Source organism: Chiloscyllium plagiosum, unplaced genomic scaffold (assembly GCF_037043375.1).
Source record: "Chiloscyllium plagiosum isolate Xiang-an unplaced genomic scaffold, Cpla_swu_hap1 HiC_scaffold_50, whole genome shotgun sequence".
NCBI lineage: Eukaryota > Metazoa > Chordata > Chondrichthyes > Orectolobiformes > Hemiscylliidae > Chiloscyllium > Chiloscyllium plagiosum.
Genome location: NW_028270188.1, coordinates 53,432,120 through 53,447,269, shown reverse-complemented (window position 1 = coordinate 53,447,269; position 15,150 = coordinate 53,432,120). Strand labels below are relative to the sequence as shown.

Genomic DNA, 15,150 nt, shown 5'->3' with positions numbered 1-15,150 from the left:
GGTCTCTCTCTCTCTCTCTCGTGTTTATCCACCTTCCTTACATCCATCAGTGTATCTCCGTATTCACCTTGATTACCTACCTGTGGGACCCCGTGTCCCCCACTTGCCCAAGGGTCAGCTCCTGCACCACCCCATGGGCCCTCTCCCCCAACTAATCCTGGTGTTGTCTCTCAGGAAGCCACTCGCCTTGTGGCCATATTGATCCTGCAAATCAACAAGCATTAAATGTAGGCAAACCGAGATCGCTCTCACACTTGAGAGAGCTCGCCGTGTACAAACAGCCAACCGCACTTCCCAAAGAAAACAGCCGCTTGTGAAGTTTCACTCCATGTCCTGACGGGTGTGAAAGCAACGCAGGTCTCTCGCTGTCTTCCAGAAGGTTACTTTATTTCAAGCCCTTACCCCAGGTCATAAACATATACCCTGTAGCAAATACAACAAAGAGATGTCCCACAGGCATCCCAGCAAATAGACAGTGGCTTTAACAGTCAGTGAGTGCGGAGAACACATGGTAGATCCCGTGTGGAGTGATTCACTGTCTGTGAACACGTAGCATCCTTCTATTCAAACCCACTGAAAGCAAAACAGAGAGAGAGAGAGAGAAACTTCAGGAGGTTAGGGAGCTGGATACACAGAGAGGTAACCCCTCTACAAAACTACCCCCCCACCCCCCAAACACAGCAGCCTGGGGCTTAGACGAGAAATTACCACCTTCCTCAGTCACTCGCTCGCTCAAACAGTCCTGCGGAGGACTCAAAGGCTGCTGAACTTTTAACTTGTTCCTTTATTTTCCTGGTTTCAACCACAAAAGACTTTAACATAAACTCTTCCCCTGTTTCTTAAATATTAGAATGGTAGAAAAATTAACTTTTTATCTCCTATTTCTCTTACCACTTGGCACCCAGGTACACAAGATGGCGCCTTGTGTGGTGACATTGTACATGTTTCACTGTCCTCCTGTACTTGAGTACACATGACAATAAAATATTTAAAAATCTAAACCTCTACCAGTGCCTCGACTGTGGGCGGATGGTTGAATCGGTGGGATTGGGAATTGCACTGGAGGGAGGTGGGTCGGGACAGAGGGGTTGGGGGTGAGGGGGGGGGGGGAAACATGTTACTGGGCTAACATGGAGGACTTGTCGATTCCCTCTGCTGAAGGAGTGGCCACAGGAGGCCATTCAGCCCATCCAGCCTGCTCTGCCTTTCACTTGCTGACCTTCCAGCACAACCTATCTCCCCTCAATACCTGGGCGTCTGTCCCACAAGGTTGTGGCAGCAGGTTTAAGAAGGGAGGACCAGCAGGCACAAGGCTGCTCTGCTCATGTTGATGATGACTGGCCATTTAGAGAATGGAGGGTATCGCTGCTGAGCCTAACATTGACCTCATCTGCAGTAGCAGCACTCCCTAACAGATGAGAGGGTGAAGCAGGGAGGGGCTATCAAGGTTAGGACAAAAGGCACAGAATATCAGCAACAACACTGGCACCCCCTTGGCTTGACACCCAACATTAAACCTCACTTGGATCCTTTCCACGACTAGGCCAGTACTTATTGCCCATCCCCTAATTACACCCTTTAGAAGGTGGGGGTGAGCCAGCTTATTGAACTGCTGCAGTTCCTGTGGGGTATATGGACAGTGGTGTTCAGGAGGGAGCTTCAGGATGCTCACTCTGAAGGAATGGCCGATATACTTTCAACTCGGAGGGGGTGGGGGGGTCCCCGTGTTTGGGGGTGGGGGTGGTGTTCATGGCTGGGGTGGGGGGATGTGGGGTGTGGAAGGTGTTGTTGAAGGAGCCTTGGGGAGTCAGTGTGTGTGCATCTTGTAGATGGTACACCCTGTTGCGACTGAGTATCGGGGGAGGGAGGGAGGGTCATGTGCTGATGGGTGTGGTGCCAATCATGCGGGGGAGCTGCTTTGTCCCTGGACAATGTTGAGCTTCTCGAGTGTTGTCGGAGCTGCACCCATCCAGACCAAACCTGGAGTATTCCCTCATCCCCTTGACTTGTACTGCGTCGATGGCGGGACAGGCTCTGGGGCAGGGAGAGGATTGTCCAGATGCAGGATTCCCAAATGGGGCAGCCATGCCCTATCAGGGTGAAAGCTGCTCGCGATGCTTCACGTTTCCCCGCCTTCCCGTGAATCCCGCAGGCTCTCCGCTCCGTTACCTGATCATGTGGGCAATTTCCCAGTTGGTATCTGACGATATCGGGCCCTCGATCTCTACACCAGCTGTTGACACAGTCGCGATCTGATACTGTGGGGCAAACAGACCAAAGCAGTCACATTACTGCCCCGGAATGAGCAAGGATTATGGAAGAGAAGAAATACAACAGAAACGGAGAAGAGCCATTTGACCCTCCCAGCCCTTTCTTCCTTTCAACAGGATCATACTCAACCATTTTCTGGTATCTCTCTTTGAGTATCCTTCCATTATTTATCAAATTCCTCTTCCTTTCTGTGCACATCTTTCCCCTTTCAGTTTTGCTCGGTTTTCCCGTTTTGAACGTCCCTGTTAAACCTGCTCCCTTCCTATTCATATACCCATCCAAATGCCTTTTAAATGTTGCAATTGTACCAGCCTCCAACTCTTCCTCTGCCAGGTCATCCCATACACGCACCACCCTCTGAGTGAAACAGTTGCCCCGTAGGTCTCTTTTATATCTTTCCCCTCTCACGCTAAACCTATGCCCCTCTAGTTCTGGACACCTCCACCCCACGGAAGAGACTTTGTCTATTTATCCTATCTATACCCCTCATGATTTTATAAACTTCTAAGGTCACCCCTCAGCCTACGACACTCCAGGGAAAAATAGCCCCAGCCTATTCAATCTCTCCCTAGAGCTCAAATATTCCAACCCTGGTAACATCCTTGGAAATCTTTTCTGAACCCTTTCAAATTTCACAATATCGTTCCAATAGGAGGGAGACCAGAATTGCACACAATATTCCAACAGTGACCTAACCAATGTCCTGTTCGGCCGCAACATGACCTCCCAACTCCTGTACTCAATACTCTGACCAATAAAGGAAAGCATACCAAACGCCGCCTTCACTATCCTATCTACCTGCGACTCCACTTTCAAGGAGCTATAAACCTGCACTCCAAGGTCTCCTTGTTCAGCAACACTCCCAGGACCTTACCATTAAGTGGGCAAGTCCACTACACCTCCAATTTTGGTGTCATCTGCAAACTTACTAACTGTGCCTCTTATGCTCGCATCCAAATCATTTATATAAATGACAAAAAGTAGTGGGCCCAGCACCGATCCTTGTGGCACTGCACTGGTCACAGGCCTCCAGTCTGAAAAACAACCCTCCACTACCACCCTCTGTCTTCTACCTTTGAGCCAGTTCTGTATCCAAATGGCTAGTTCTCTCTGTATTCCATGAGATCTAACCTTGCTAATCAGTCTCCCATGGGGAACCTAGTTGAACACCTTACTGAAGTCCATATAGATCACATCAATCCTCTTTGTTACTTCTTCAAAAAACTCAATCAAGTTTGTGAGACATGAAATGAGACATTAAATGAAACACAATCCTTTCACTCACTCAATAATAATTTATCTAACTCCAACAGTGAAACAAACTACCAGAACCACTAACACAGCGAACACTTCCTCTCTAACTATTCCCGAATAAAACAAAATTCTAATGATATGCTGTTCCAATAAATACAAGTACTACTTATTTAACAAGACAACAGAATTTTGTCTCTCAAAATTATAGCCAGGAACATCTTCCGGAATGCTCCGCGGCCTATCCACTGAAGTTCTGTCAAGAACAGGTCCTCCCCTTCGAATTCTTCCATCAGGAGAACCTCTCTCTGTCGAATTCTGGGGTCAGGAATCTTAACTCAGAATACCACTGTACCTTTAGTCAGATGATGGTCACTCCGAGAGCTAATCTCTTCATATGGCATTGTGCTCTCATTCGGTTTTCAAACGTTCTCTCTGTTTATACCCTTGATGACCGATTAATTTCCTTACAATCTGATAGTTTCTAGATTGTCAAAACTGTCAGATTTAAATTTAATTGGTCCTTACTCTCCAAGTGCCTGGACTAAATTAATAGGCTAAATTTTAATATCTGTTGTCTTGTTAAAAATGTTGCTTTGCCTGCTAACAGTCTCGTATTTTGATAGAAATGTTTTAATTCAAGCACTTGTAACTGGTAGTCATTTTCAAGTCGCTAAGCATAGATAAATAAACACGTCATCTTTGAAAGGGAACACACACACTTTCCCCTCTATCATTTTGGAAACATCAAATTCTAACATCCTCTCTTCCGATCCACAAATACTCTACCTAATTTCGCTCCAGGACTTCAGACTTGCCCGCTCAGTACAAGAGCCAGTATGGATCAAACATCCCTGAGACAGAGACGGTCATAGTTTTCAAGCAAGTTCCAAAAGGCTGCATTTGTTGTGGCTTGCAGGGCGTGAGAACACCACCTGCCTCGGAGATTGGGTCCTGCTGTGACGCTGAGCATTATGGGGGTATTCCAACAGGACAGCCACAAACAAAACGGGCCTTGGCAAAGATTTCACGTCAGTTCAAATCCTGAGGACACGTGTCACTCCCAAAACTTGGCACCGCCACTCCGCAACAGGCTGAGTGCACCTGCTGCTCAGGGCACCGGAGGGACACAACCAAAGGAGCGCTCGCACCGCCTGAGGGTGGCAGGGCAGGGAAAAGGCTCTTGCAATGTAACAGATGGTGTTCCTGCACGATATCTCCATTACAAGTACCCCAAGTTGTCACCCAAACAAGCAGAGAGCCACTTCCCGACTGTGTGGGGCAGACCAGAACCGAACCTTCCTGATGGCCAAGGGGCTGGATGGTTGGGACGGGGCAGGTTGGCGCAGTCTGGGATCTGACCCTTTCCTTGCTTCTCTCCCTCTCTTGCTGCCTGGTATGGGCTTCACCCAGCATTCCCTGCCCCAGAAGGCAGTGGAGAATTATCCCATCGCTGTGGAACCATGCCCCTGACTGGGACACAATTTCCTTGTCTGAAAAAGGACGTCCCGCCTCCCACATGGAGGGATTCAAACCAGAGCCCCCACAACGTTACCCAGGATTGACAGCTTGGCGTTAATCCCACCGGGCCAATACCTCCCCACTATCTCTCTCTGTCTCCTTCTGATCAAACCCTCTCTGACAGAAATGGACGAGCCCATTTACGAGTCAAATTCGCCACAGACTGTGCTCCCCCGCACGCCTCGGTTTTCTCTCTCGCTGCTGGCAGATTACCCCCCTCCACAACCACCGGTCCCTCCCGGCGTCTCTTACCCGGTTATAGGAGCGTGCGTCGCGGTAGTACAGGACCTTCAGGCAGCGCTCGATCAGCTGGCGACCCTCGTCTTTGGAGATCTGCTGCTTTTCTGCTACCTCCCTCATCAGGGGCTGCAGGAGACACAAAGGAGGGGGGGGGGGGTTCAGTCCAGCAGGCAGGTGAGCGGGTACAAGAGGGAGGGAGCGTTGAGTCGGGGGGTGAACTCACCTGTGCCAGGTACGCCCCGAAGCCAGTTGCCACTGTCGAAGCCTCGTAGGCAACCCCCAGTTTGTCCACGTAACCTAGGAAACTGCAGAGGTCGCAGGTCAGTTTCAGAATCAGTTTCCATTGCCCTCCCCACACATGTGCGCACACAAACACCCCCCCCACTGTGGTGATTAACCCTAGGGCAGAGCTGAAGGGAATGCCCTCCAATCTCCCTGTACCCTCTCAGTGCTGGGCCAGCCAAGCATCACAAACACACGGCTACAGTGCAGGCCATTCAGCCCCATCGAGTGCGAATTATCCCAACAAAGAGCATTCCACCCTAACCCCATAACGCTGCATTCCCCATGGCCAATCCACCCTAACCTGCCCATCCCTGGGCACTACAGGACAATTTAGCATGGTCAATCCACCCTAACCTGCACATCCCTGGACACTATGGGACAATTTCCCATGGCCAACCCACTCTAACCTGCACATCCCTGGGCACTACGGGACAATTTCCCATGGCCAACCCACTCTAACCTGCACATCCCTGGGCACTACGGGACAATTTCCCATGGCCAATCCACCCTAACCTGCACATCTCTGGGGCACTACGGGACAATTTAGCATGGCCAATCCACCCGAACCTGCACATCCCTGGGGCACTATGGGACAATTTCCCATGGCCAACCCACCCTAACCTGCACATCCCCGGGCACTACGGGACAATTTAGCATGGCCAATCCACCATAACCTGCACATCTCTGGGCACTATGGGACAATTTCCCATGGCCAATCCACCCTAACCTGCACATCCCTGGGCACTACGGGACAATTTAGCATGGCCAATCCACTCGAACCTGCACATCCCTGGGCACTATGGGACAATTTAGCATGGCCAATCCACTCGAACCTGCACATCCTTGGGGCACTATGGGACAATTTAGCATGGCCAACCCACCCTAACCTGCACATCTCTGGGGCACTACGGGACAATTTAGCATGGCCAATCCACCCTAACCTGCACATCCCTGGGCACTACGGGACAATTTAGCATAGCCAATCCACCCTAACCTGCACATCCCTGGGCACTATGGGACAATTTAGCATGGCCAATCCACCCGAACCTGCACATCCCTGGGGCACTATGGGACAATTTCCCATGGCCAACCCACCCTAACCTGCACATCCCCGGGCACTACGGGACAATTTAGCATGGCCAATCCACCATAACCTGCACATCTCTGGGCACTATGGGACAATTTCCCATGGCCAATCCACCCTAACCTGCACATCCCTGGGCACTACGGGACAATTTAGCATGGCCAATCCACTCGAACCTGCACATCCCTGGGCACTATGGGACAATTTAGCATGGCCAATCCACTCTAACCTGCACATCCCTGGGCACTATGGGACAATTTCCCATGGCCAATCCACCCTAACCTGCAAACGTTTCAACCGAGCAAGGAAACCCATGCAAACACATGAAGAACATGAAGACTCCACACAGACAGAGAGAGACCGGGCAGATCGATTTCCCCACACAATCCGTCACGCCATTAACAGATTACAAAGTCCGTTATACAGTACGGATACAGACCCTTCAGTGCAACTTGTCCATTTTGATGAGATGTCCGAAATTAATCTAGTCCTGTTTACCAGCATAATACCCATATCCCTCTAAACTCTACCTTTTCATATACCCATCCAAATGCCTCTTAAATGCTGTCATTGTACCAGCCTCCACCACATCCTCTGGCAGCTCATTCCATACACGTACCACCCTCTGCGTGAAAAAGTTGCCCCTTAGGTCCCTTTTATATCTTTCCCCTCTCACCCTAAACCTATGCCCTCTAGTTCTGGACTCCCCCACCCCAGGGAAAAGACCTTGTATATTTAACCTCATGATTTTATAAACCTCTATAAGGTCACCCCTCAGCCTCCGATGTTCCAGGGAAAACAGCCCCAGCCTGTTCAGTCTCTCCCTGTAAATCTCCAACATCCTTGTAAATCTTTTCTGAACCCTTTCAAATTTCACAACATCTTTCCGATAGGAAGGAGACCAGAATTGCACGCAGTATTCCAACAGTGGCCTAACCAATGTCCTGTACAGCCGCAACATGACCTCCCAACTCCTGGACTCAATACTCTGACCAATAAAGGAAAGCATACCAAATGCCGCCTTCACTATCCTATCTACCTGCAACTCCACTTTCAAGGAGCTATGAACCTGCACTCCAAGGTCTCTTTGTTCAGCAACACTCCCCAGGACCTTACTATTAAGTGTCTAAGTCCTGCCCTGATTTGCTTTTCCAAAATGCAGCACCTGATATTTATCTAAATTAAACTCCATCTTCTTGTTGGGTCAAATCACACAGCAGGGTTCACGATGACGGACGGTTACTCAATCACCGCAGAAGAACGCGCAATCGCCCGCGTACACCAATTACCTCTCGCCGTTGTTCATCCCACCAATGATGACGGTGTTCCACAGGGGATTCAACTTACATCGCCTGAAACAAAGAGGGGGAGGAAAGCCTGAGGCACTCAAAGGGCAGGTCACACACACACACACACACACAGGGGCAGGGACCGAGACAGCAGGCTCCCCAACACCACCATCGCCACCTCCTCCTCCCGAGTGCAGCCTGGTCTCACCCACCGCCCAATCAATCTGAAGGCAAGCAAGGCTACAGCGTACACATATAGGCACAGCAAAGTGCATTTCTATAGCACACCACCCCCGACACTTCAGAGACATGTTATCAAAAAGAGGAGGGGGTGACAGAGATAAGGAGGGGGGTATAGGGGGTGACAGAGATAGGGAAGGGGTGTAGGGGCTGGAGGGAGTGACAGAGATAGGGAGGGGGTGTATAGGGGGTGACAGAGATAGGGAGGGGGTGTAGGGGCTGGAGGGAGTGACAGAGATAGGGAGGGGGTGTAGGGGCTGGAGGGAGTGACAGAGATAGGGAGGGGGTGTAGGGGCTGGAGGGAGTGACAGAGATAGGGAGGGGGTGTAGGGGCTGGAGGGAGTGACAGAGATAGGGAGGGGGTGTAGGGGCTGGAGGGAGTGACAGAGATAGGAAGAGGGTGTTGGGGCTGGAGGGGGTGACAGAGATAGGGAGGGGGTGCAGGGGGTGACAGAGATAGGGAGGGGTATAGGGGGTGACAGAGATAGGAAGAGGGTGTTGGGGCTGGAGGGGGTGACAGAGATAGGGAGGGGATGCAGGGGGTGACAGAGATAGGGAGGGGAACACGGGGTGACAGAGATAGGGAGGAGGTGTAGGGGCTGGAGGGAGTGACAGAGATAGGGAGGGGGTGTAGGGGCTGGAGGGAGTGACAGAGATAGGGAGGGGGTGTAGGGGCTGGAGGGAGTGACAGAGATAGGAAGAGGGTGTTGGGGCTGGAGGGGGTGACAGAGATAGGGAGGGGATGCAGGGGGTGACAGAGATAGGGAGGGGAACACGGGGTGACAGAGATAGGGAGGAGGTGTAGGGGGCTGGGGTTCAGCTGGGCGAGGGGATGTCAGCAGCAATGTTGTACAGTGATGTCTGGGCTGAGATGGGGAGGACCAGCCCATGGCCCTGACAGCACGTACCTGTTATACATGACTCTGGTAAGCCAGGAATGAATGGCTTTTGGACTGTAGCTGTGACCATCTCCAAGCAGCTCTTCATCAATCCTAGGGACAGCAACAAGGTAGTTCACAAAGTCTAGAGCGAGTGCCCCATTCTCCCCCCTCACTCCCCGTGGGAGCGAGTCCCCCATTCTCCCCCCACTCCGCGTGGGAGCGAGTGCCCCATTCTCCCCCCACTCCCCGTGGGAGCGAGTCCCCCATTCTCCCCCCACTCCGCGTGGGAGCGAGTGCCCCATTCTCCCCCCACTCCCCGTGGGAGCGAGTCCCCCATTCTCCCCCCCCACTCCCCGTGGGATCGACTCCCCCATTCTCCCCACCCACTCCCCGTGGGAGCGAGTCCCCCATTCCCCCCCCCACTCCCCGTGGGAGCGACTCCCCCATTCTCCCCCCTCACTCCCCGTGGGAGCGAGTCCCCCATTCTCCCCCCACTCCCCGTGGGAGCGAGTCCCCCATTCTCCCCCCACTCCCCGTAGGAACGACTCCCCCATTCTCCCCCCACTCCCCGTGGGACCGAGTGCCCCATTCTCCCCCCCCCCACTCCCCGTGGGATCGACTCCCCAATTCTCCCCCCCCACTCCCCGTGGGAGCGACTCCCCCACTCTCCCCCCACTCCCCGTGGGATCGACTCCCCCATTCTCCCCCCACTCCCCGTGGGAGCGACTCCCCCATTCTCCCCCCACTCCCCCTGGGAGCGAGTCCCCCATTCTCCCCCCCACTCCCCCTGGGAGCGAGTCCCCCATTCTCCCCCCCACTCCCCCTGGGAGCGAGTCCCCCATTCTCCCCCCCACTCCCCCTGGGAGCGAGTCCCCCATTCTCCCCCCCACTCCCCCTGGGAGCGAGTCCCCCATTCTCCCCCCCACTACCCCTGGGAGCGAGTCCCTCATTCTCCCCCTACTCCCCGTGGGAGCGAGTCCCCCATTCTCCCCCCACTCCCCCTGGGAGCGACTCCCTCATTCTCCTCCCACTCCCCGTGGGAGCGAGTCCTCCATTCTCCCCCCCACTCCCCGTGGGAGCGAGTCCCCCATTCTCCCCCCCACTCCCCGTGGGAGCGAGTCCCCCATTCTCCCCCCCACTCCCCGTGGGAGCGAGTCCCCCATTCTCCCCCCCACTCCCCGTGGGAGCGAGACCCCCATTCTCCCCCCTCACTCCGCGTGGGAGTGACTCCCCCATTCTCCCCCCTCACTCCCCGTGGGAGCGACTCCCCCATTCTCCCCCCTCAGTCCCCGTGGGAGCGACTCCCCCATTCTCCCCCCCTCACTCCCCGTGGGAGCGACTCCCCCATTCTCCCCCCCTCACTCCCCGTGGGAGCGACTCCCCCATTCTCCCCCCCACTCCCCGTGGGAGCGACTCCCCCATTCTCCCCCCTCACTCCCCGTGGGAGCGACTCCCCCATTCTCCCCCCTCACTCCCCGTGGGATCGACTCCCCCATTCTCCCCCCTCACTCCCCGTGGGAGCGACTCCCCCATTCTCCCCCCTCACTCCCCGTGGGATCGACTCCCCCATTCTCTCCCCCCCCCCCACTCCCTTCTGTGCCCCTGGTCACTCACATCATCTGCTCGATGGCTTGCTTGAGGTACTGGTAATCCGCGTAGTCCCCCGACGCACCCAGGACCGTGTTGTCGTTCACCTTCATCAGCCTGGGAATATTCCGGAACCGGGCCATCGAACCGTAGGAGCCCAGCATGTCGGCAGCGAGGATGACCCCGCCGTCAAACTTGACCCCCAGCACTGAGGTTCCTGTCACCATGGGATTCCTGTGACGGAGAGGAAGTGTTACATATTCCGGTTGGTGCCCTGGGAAAAGGGGAGCCGTGAGCCAGGCCCACAGTCCGGCCCTGATCCTTTTACAGAGAATGCTAGGAATAACACGTTGTTGCAAGGGTTGTATGTTCTTTGGCCTAATATCTGCTCAGTAGAATACAGGGGGTGTGGGGAGCATAACAAACACAGTGACAGGACCAGTCAGCCCTTCGGAGCCATTCCGTCAATCAGTCCTCCATCGCCCCTCCTTCACTGGTCATCGCTCTAAAAATCTACCCTCCTCAGCTCCGGCACGTCCAGGTGACCAGTCCTGCAGCCGCAATGACACTTTTTTATTTGTTTGGGGAGTGGGGGGTTGATCCCAGACTTTCCCTCCCCTTTGACCCTTGAACAGCCCGTCTTGAACAGGAGGGATCTGCCCCCCTCACACTGGACTCTGAGCCTCCCTCTGCCCCAGTGCTGATCCAAGAAAGTCAAATTCTCCCAATTACTTTGGACAACTGAAGGAAATCAGAAACCCCAACCCCGTGTGCGGGTGGCTTAGCTTAGTGTGAGTTCCTTCGAAACATTTTTCTGTGAAGATATATGTGCGTGTGGTATCTTAGAGAGCTACCTATACTCATTAACGCTCCAAAAAGCGAGACAAATAAAAATCCTAACATTCACGCAGCACTGCCCTCACAGAGTCACAGAGATGTACAGCACGAAACAGACCCTTTGGTCCAACCCGACCAGATATCCCAACCCAATGTAGTCCCATCTGCCAGCACCCAGCCCATATCCCTCCAAACCCTTCCTATTCATATACCCATCCAAATGCCTCTTCAATGTTGCAATTGTACCAGCCTCCTCCACTTCCTCTGGCAGCTCATTCCATACATGTACCACCCTCTGCGTGGAAAACGTTGCCTCTTAGGTCTCTTTTATACCTTTCACCTCTCACCCTAAACCTATGCCCCTCTAGTTCTGGACTCCCCCCACCCCAGGGAAAAGACCTTGTTTATTTACCCAATTCACGACCCTCATGGTTTTATAAACCTCTATAAGGTCACCCCCTCAGCCTGTTTCCTTTCTTCCTGGTGGTGGAAATTGAATAAAGATTTGTAGACCTGGCGTCTTTCACTGTGTCTCACACCTGCGCGCGCGCACAGACAAAAAGGAAAAAGAAAGAAAAAAATATACACGGGAGTGTCAGACATCCTGTTCACAGAGAGCTGGATCTGAGGGAGCTGGATCAGTGTGGTGTGAAGGACTCCGCTCATTCTTTTCCTGCATTCAAGAGGAAAGGAGACAGATTCTGTTGTCTTCCCACTGAGCAGGAGTTTATTTTGAAGTTTTTGTTTCTTCTTTATATAAAAAAAAAAGGAAAAAAATGAAAACCCTAATGTTGTTGAGATGTTGGGTTTGAGGCATGAAAATAGCTGCTTTGAGCATCAGGGACAATGTGCCATTAACTTCCTAAACACAACCACCCCTGCTGCATAACACCCTCACTGGCAGCTTACCCTCACTGAGTGTCACATCCTGCAAGACGTCACCTCCCACTGTGCGATGCTGACCCTCTGACCAAGTCCTGTACAGTCGCAACATGACCTTCCAACTCCTAGACTCAGAGCACTGACCAATGAATTGGAGGTGTACAAAGCTAAAAATCACAAAGCCACGTTATAGTCCAACAGGTTTAATTGGAAACACTAGCTTTCGGAGCAACGCTCCTTCATCAGGTGGTTGTGGAGGGCACAATTGTAAGGCACAGAATTTATAGCAAAATTTGCTAGTGCCTCCAATTAAACCTATTGGACTATAACTTGGTGTTGTGAGATTTTTAACTCTGACCAATAAAGCAAGCCAACTTAATGCCTTCTTCACCACCCTGTCGACCTGTGACTCCACTCTGAACCTGCACCCGCAAGGTCTCTTTATTCACCTTTATGCGTTTTAAGACATCCAGCACCTACTCCTCTGTAATACGATGTGGAGGTGCCGGTGTTGGACTGGGTTGGACACAGTTCACAATCACAACATCAGATTATAGTCCAAAAAGGTTATTTGGAAGCACTAGCTTTCGGAACATCGCTCCTTCATCAGGGATCTACCTGATGAAGGAGCAGCGCTCCAAAAGCCTTTACTTGCAAATAAACCGGTTGGACTATCACTTGGTTGTTGCAATTTTTAAACTTTGTAATATGGACACTTTTTAAGTTATCACTATTTCTCCAAGTTCTCTACCTTCCATATCCTTCTCCGCAGTAAATACGGACACAAAATGCTCATTTATTATCTGCCCCCTCCCCCCATCTCCTGCATACATAGATGGCCTTAATCTCTCCTCAGTTACCCTTTTTTTGCCATTAGTATATTTTGTACAATCTCTTTGGATTCTCCTTAACCCTATTTGCCAAAGCTATTTCATGACCCCTTCTCGGCCTCTTAGAGTCATAGCGGTGTGCAGCACGGAAACAGACCCTTCGGTCCAACCCGTCCATGCCGACCAGATATCCCAACTCAATCTAGTCCCACCTGCCAGCACCCGGCCTGATGCCTTTTAAATGTTGCAATCGTACCAGATTTCCCGTGAGAATACACTTATTGCCTTCTCCTCTTCTGGGAAAATCACTCACCTTCTGCTGTCTTTTCCTGACCAGAGCCTCAATTTCTCTTGTCATCCAGCCTTGCCCCTCACTCTAACAGGAACATACTGTCTCTGGACTCTCGTTATCTCATTTTTGAAGGGCTCCGGCTTTCCAACACCCCCTTACCTGCAAACATCTGTCCCCCAATCAACTTTGGAAAGTTCTTGCCTAACACTGTCAAAACTAAAGTCAAAAACTAGAGAGAGATGACCAGGTTTAGCCCCCTCACCCTAACACAACATCTGATAACCACTGTAGATTTGCACAAGGACTTTCACCCCATCCTCCAGGAGCTCCCTGATTTCTCCCCCTCGAACCATCGAGTACCCCACCCCAAACCCCCACACACTCTATCCACCCCATCTGCTCCGGGAACTGGTCCCGCACTCGCCAGCAGCCCCTTTCCCCAAACACCTCCATCCCCAGTCAACCCACAACCCCCCCCCCCCAAAACCCTCTGAAACCTCCAATAACAGCCTTAACACCCCAAACCCTCCAATAACCCCCTGAACCCTCCAATGAGCCCCTTAATCCCCCACATCCTCCAATAACCCCCCACATCCTCCAATAACCCCCCACATCCTCCAATAACCCCCCACATCCTCCAATAACCCCAATATTCCCCCAAACCCTCCGATAACCCCCCACATCCTCCAATAACCCCACCCGAACCCTCCAATAACATCCTAACACCTTCTAAACAGACTCCCTGAGGCACCAAGAAAGGAAAATGTGACGCCTCACGTGGCCGAACAGCCAGGAACACACTGAATCAAACCGAAACGGTGGTTGGGGGCGGGGGGGGGGGGAAGGGGAGGGGAGAGGGTGGAGGGGAGGGGAGAGGGTGGGGGTGGGGGTGGGGGTGGGGGTGGGGGGTCCCCGTCCCCCTCCCCAATGATGGTCAATGGGGGAGACACCATGACACAGCGGATCATGACGTTTATTGTTCCTGCGGACCCCCCGGGCCCCCGGCTCCCACACACACACACAGTGGGGACTCACAGCGTGTGGCCCACCGCCCCCGGCAGCTCGGAGCCGGGCACCGAGTAGAAGCGGCCGGGCCCCGGGACTGAGATCCCTCCTGTCACCGCCGCCATCTTGGTCGGACTGTACCACCGCTCCCCCCCTCCCCCCACCTCCAATCACAGGGACAGAGGCGGAGCCTGGGGACAAGGGGGGGGTCCGCCCCAACAACCCTCAACGGAAACCCACTCCACACCTGGGAAACCCGCTCCCATCCAAACCCAACAAAAGCACACTCACTTTCCACATGGTTTCAGCCGCCCGTTCCCCTTCCGGACTGCCTTGGCTTTCGTTTGAGCCGTTTAGTCCCTTTCTGCCACCCCTCCGACTTTTTACGGTGGTATGTTCCAGCTTCCGCCGGACCCCGGCTGGGACTGTACCACATACCCTATAGAAGAGGGGGGGCGGCTGTAGGATCACTCCACAAAATCCCCCGATGCCCACCCCAATAAAACACCTCTCTCCGGCAACAACAAGTCTATATTTCTTTTATCAGCTTTAAACCGCCCAATATCTATTTGAGAGTGTCGTCTCCCTCAATGTGAACCCCTTATTTAATGTGAGCCCCTCCGCCTTTAACTTGGTACATCCTGCCTCCCCTCAA

At 52.9% G+C, this 15,150-nt stretch overlaps 1 protein-coding gene across 1 annotated transcript; it reads right to left on the bottom strand.

Moving 5' to 3' along the window:
• Positions 1-370: 370 nt before the first annotated feature.
• Positions 371-14,639, bottom strand: psmb4 (proteasome 20S subunit beta 4). Its single transcript, XM_087984972.1, has 8 exons — positions 14,526-14,639; positions 10,677-10,883; positions 9,090-9,173; positions 7,942-8,004; positions 5,507-5,588; positions 5,296-5,409; positions 2,170-2,258; positions 371-573 (listed from the first exon to the last, which is right to left on the bottom strand). The coding sequence occupies exons 1-8, from the start codon at positions 14,618-14,620 to the stop codon at positions 561-563; spliced, it is 747 nt and encodes a 248-aa protein (XP_087841098.1). The 5' UTR covers positions 14,621-14,639; the 3' UTR covers positions 371-560.
• Between the last annotated feature and the right edge of the window lie 511 nt (positions 14,640-15,150).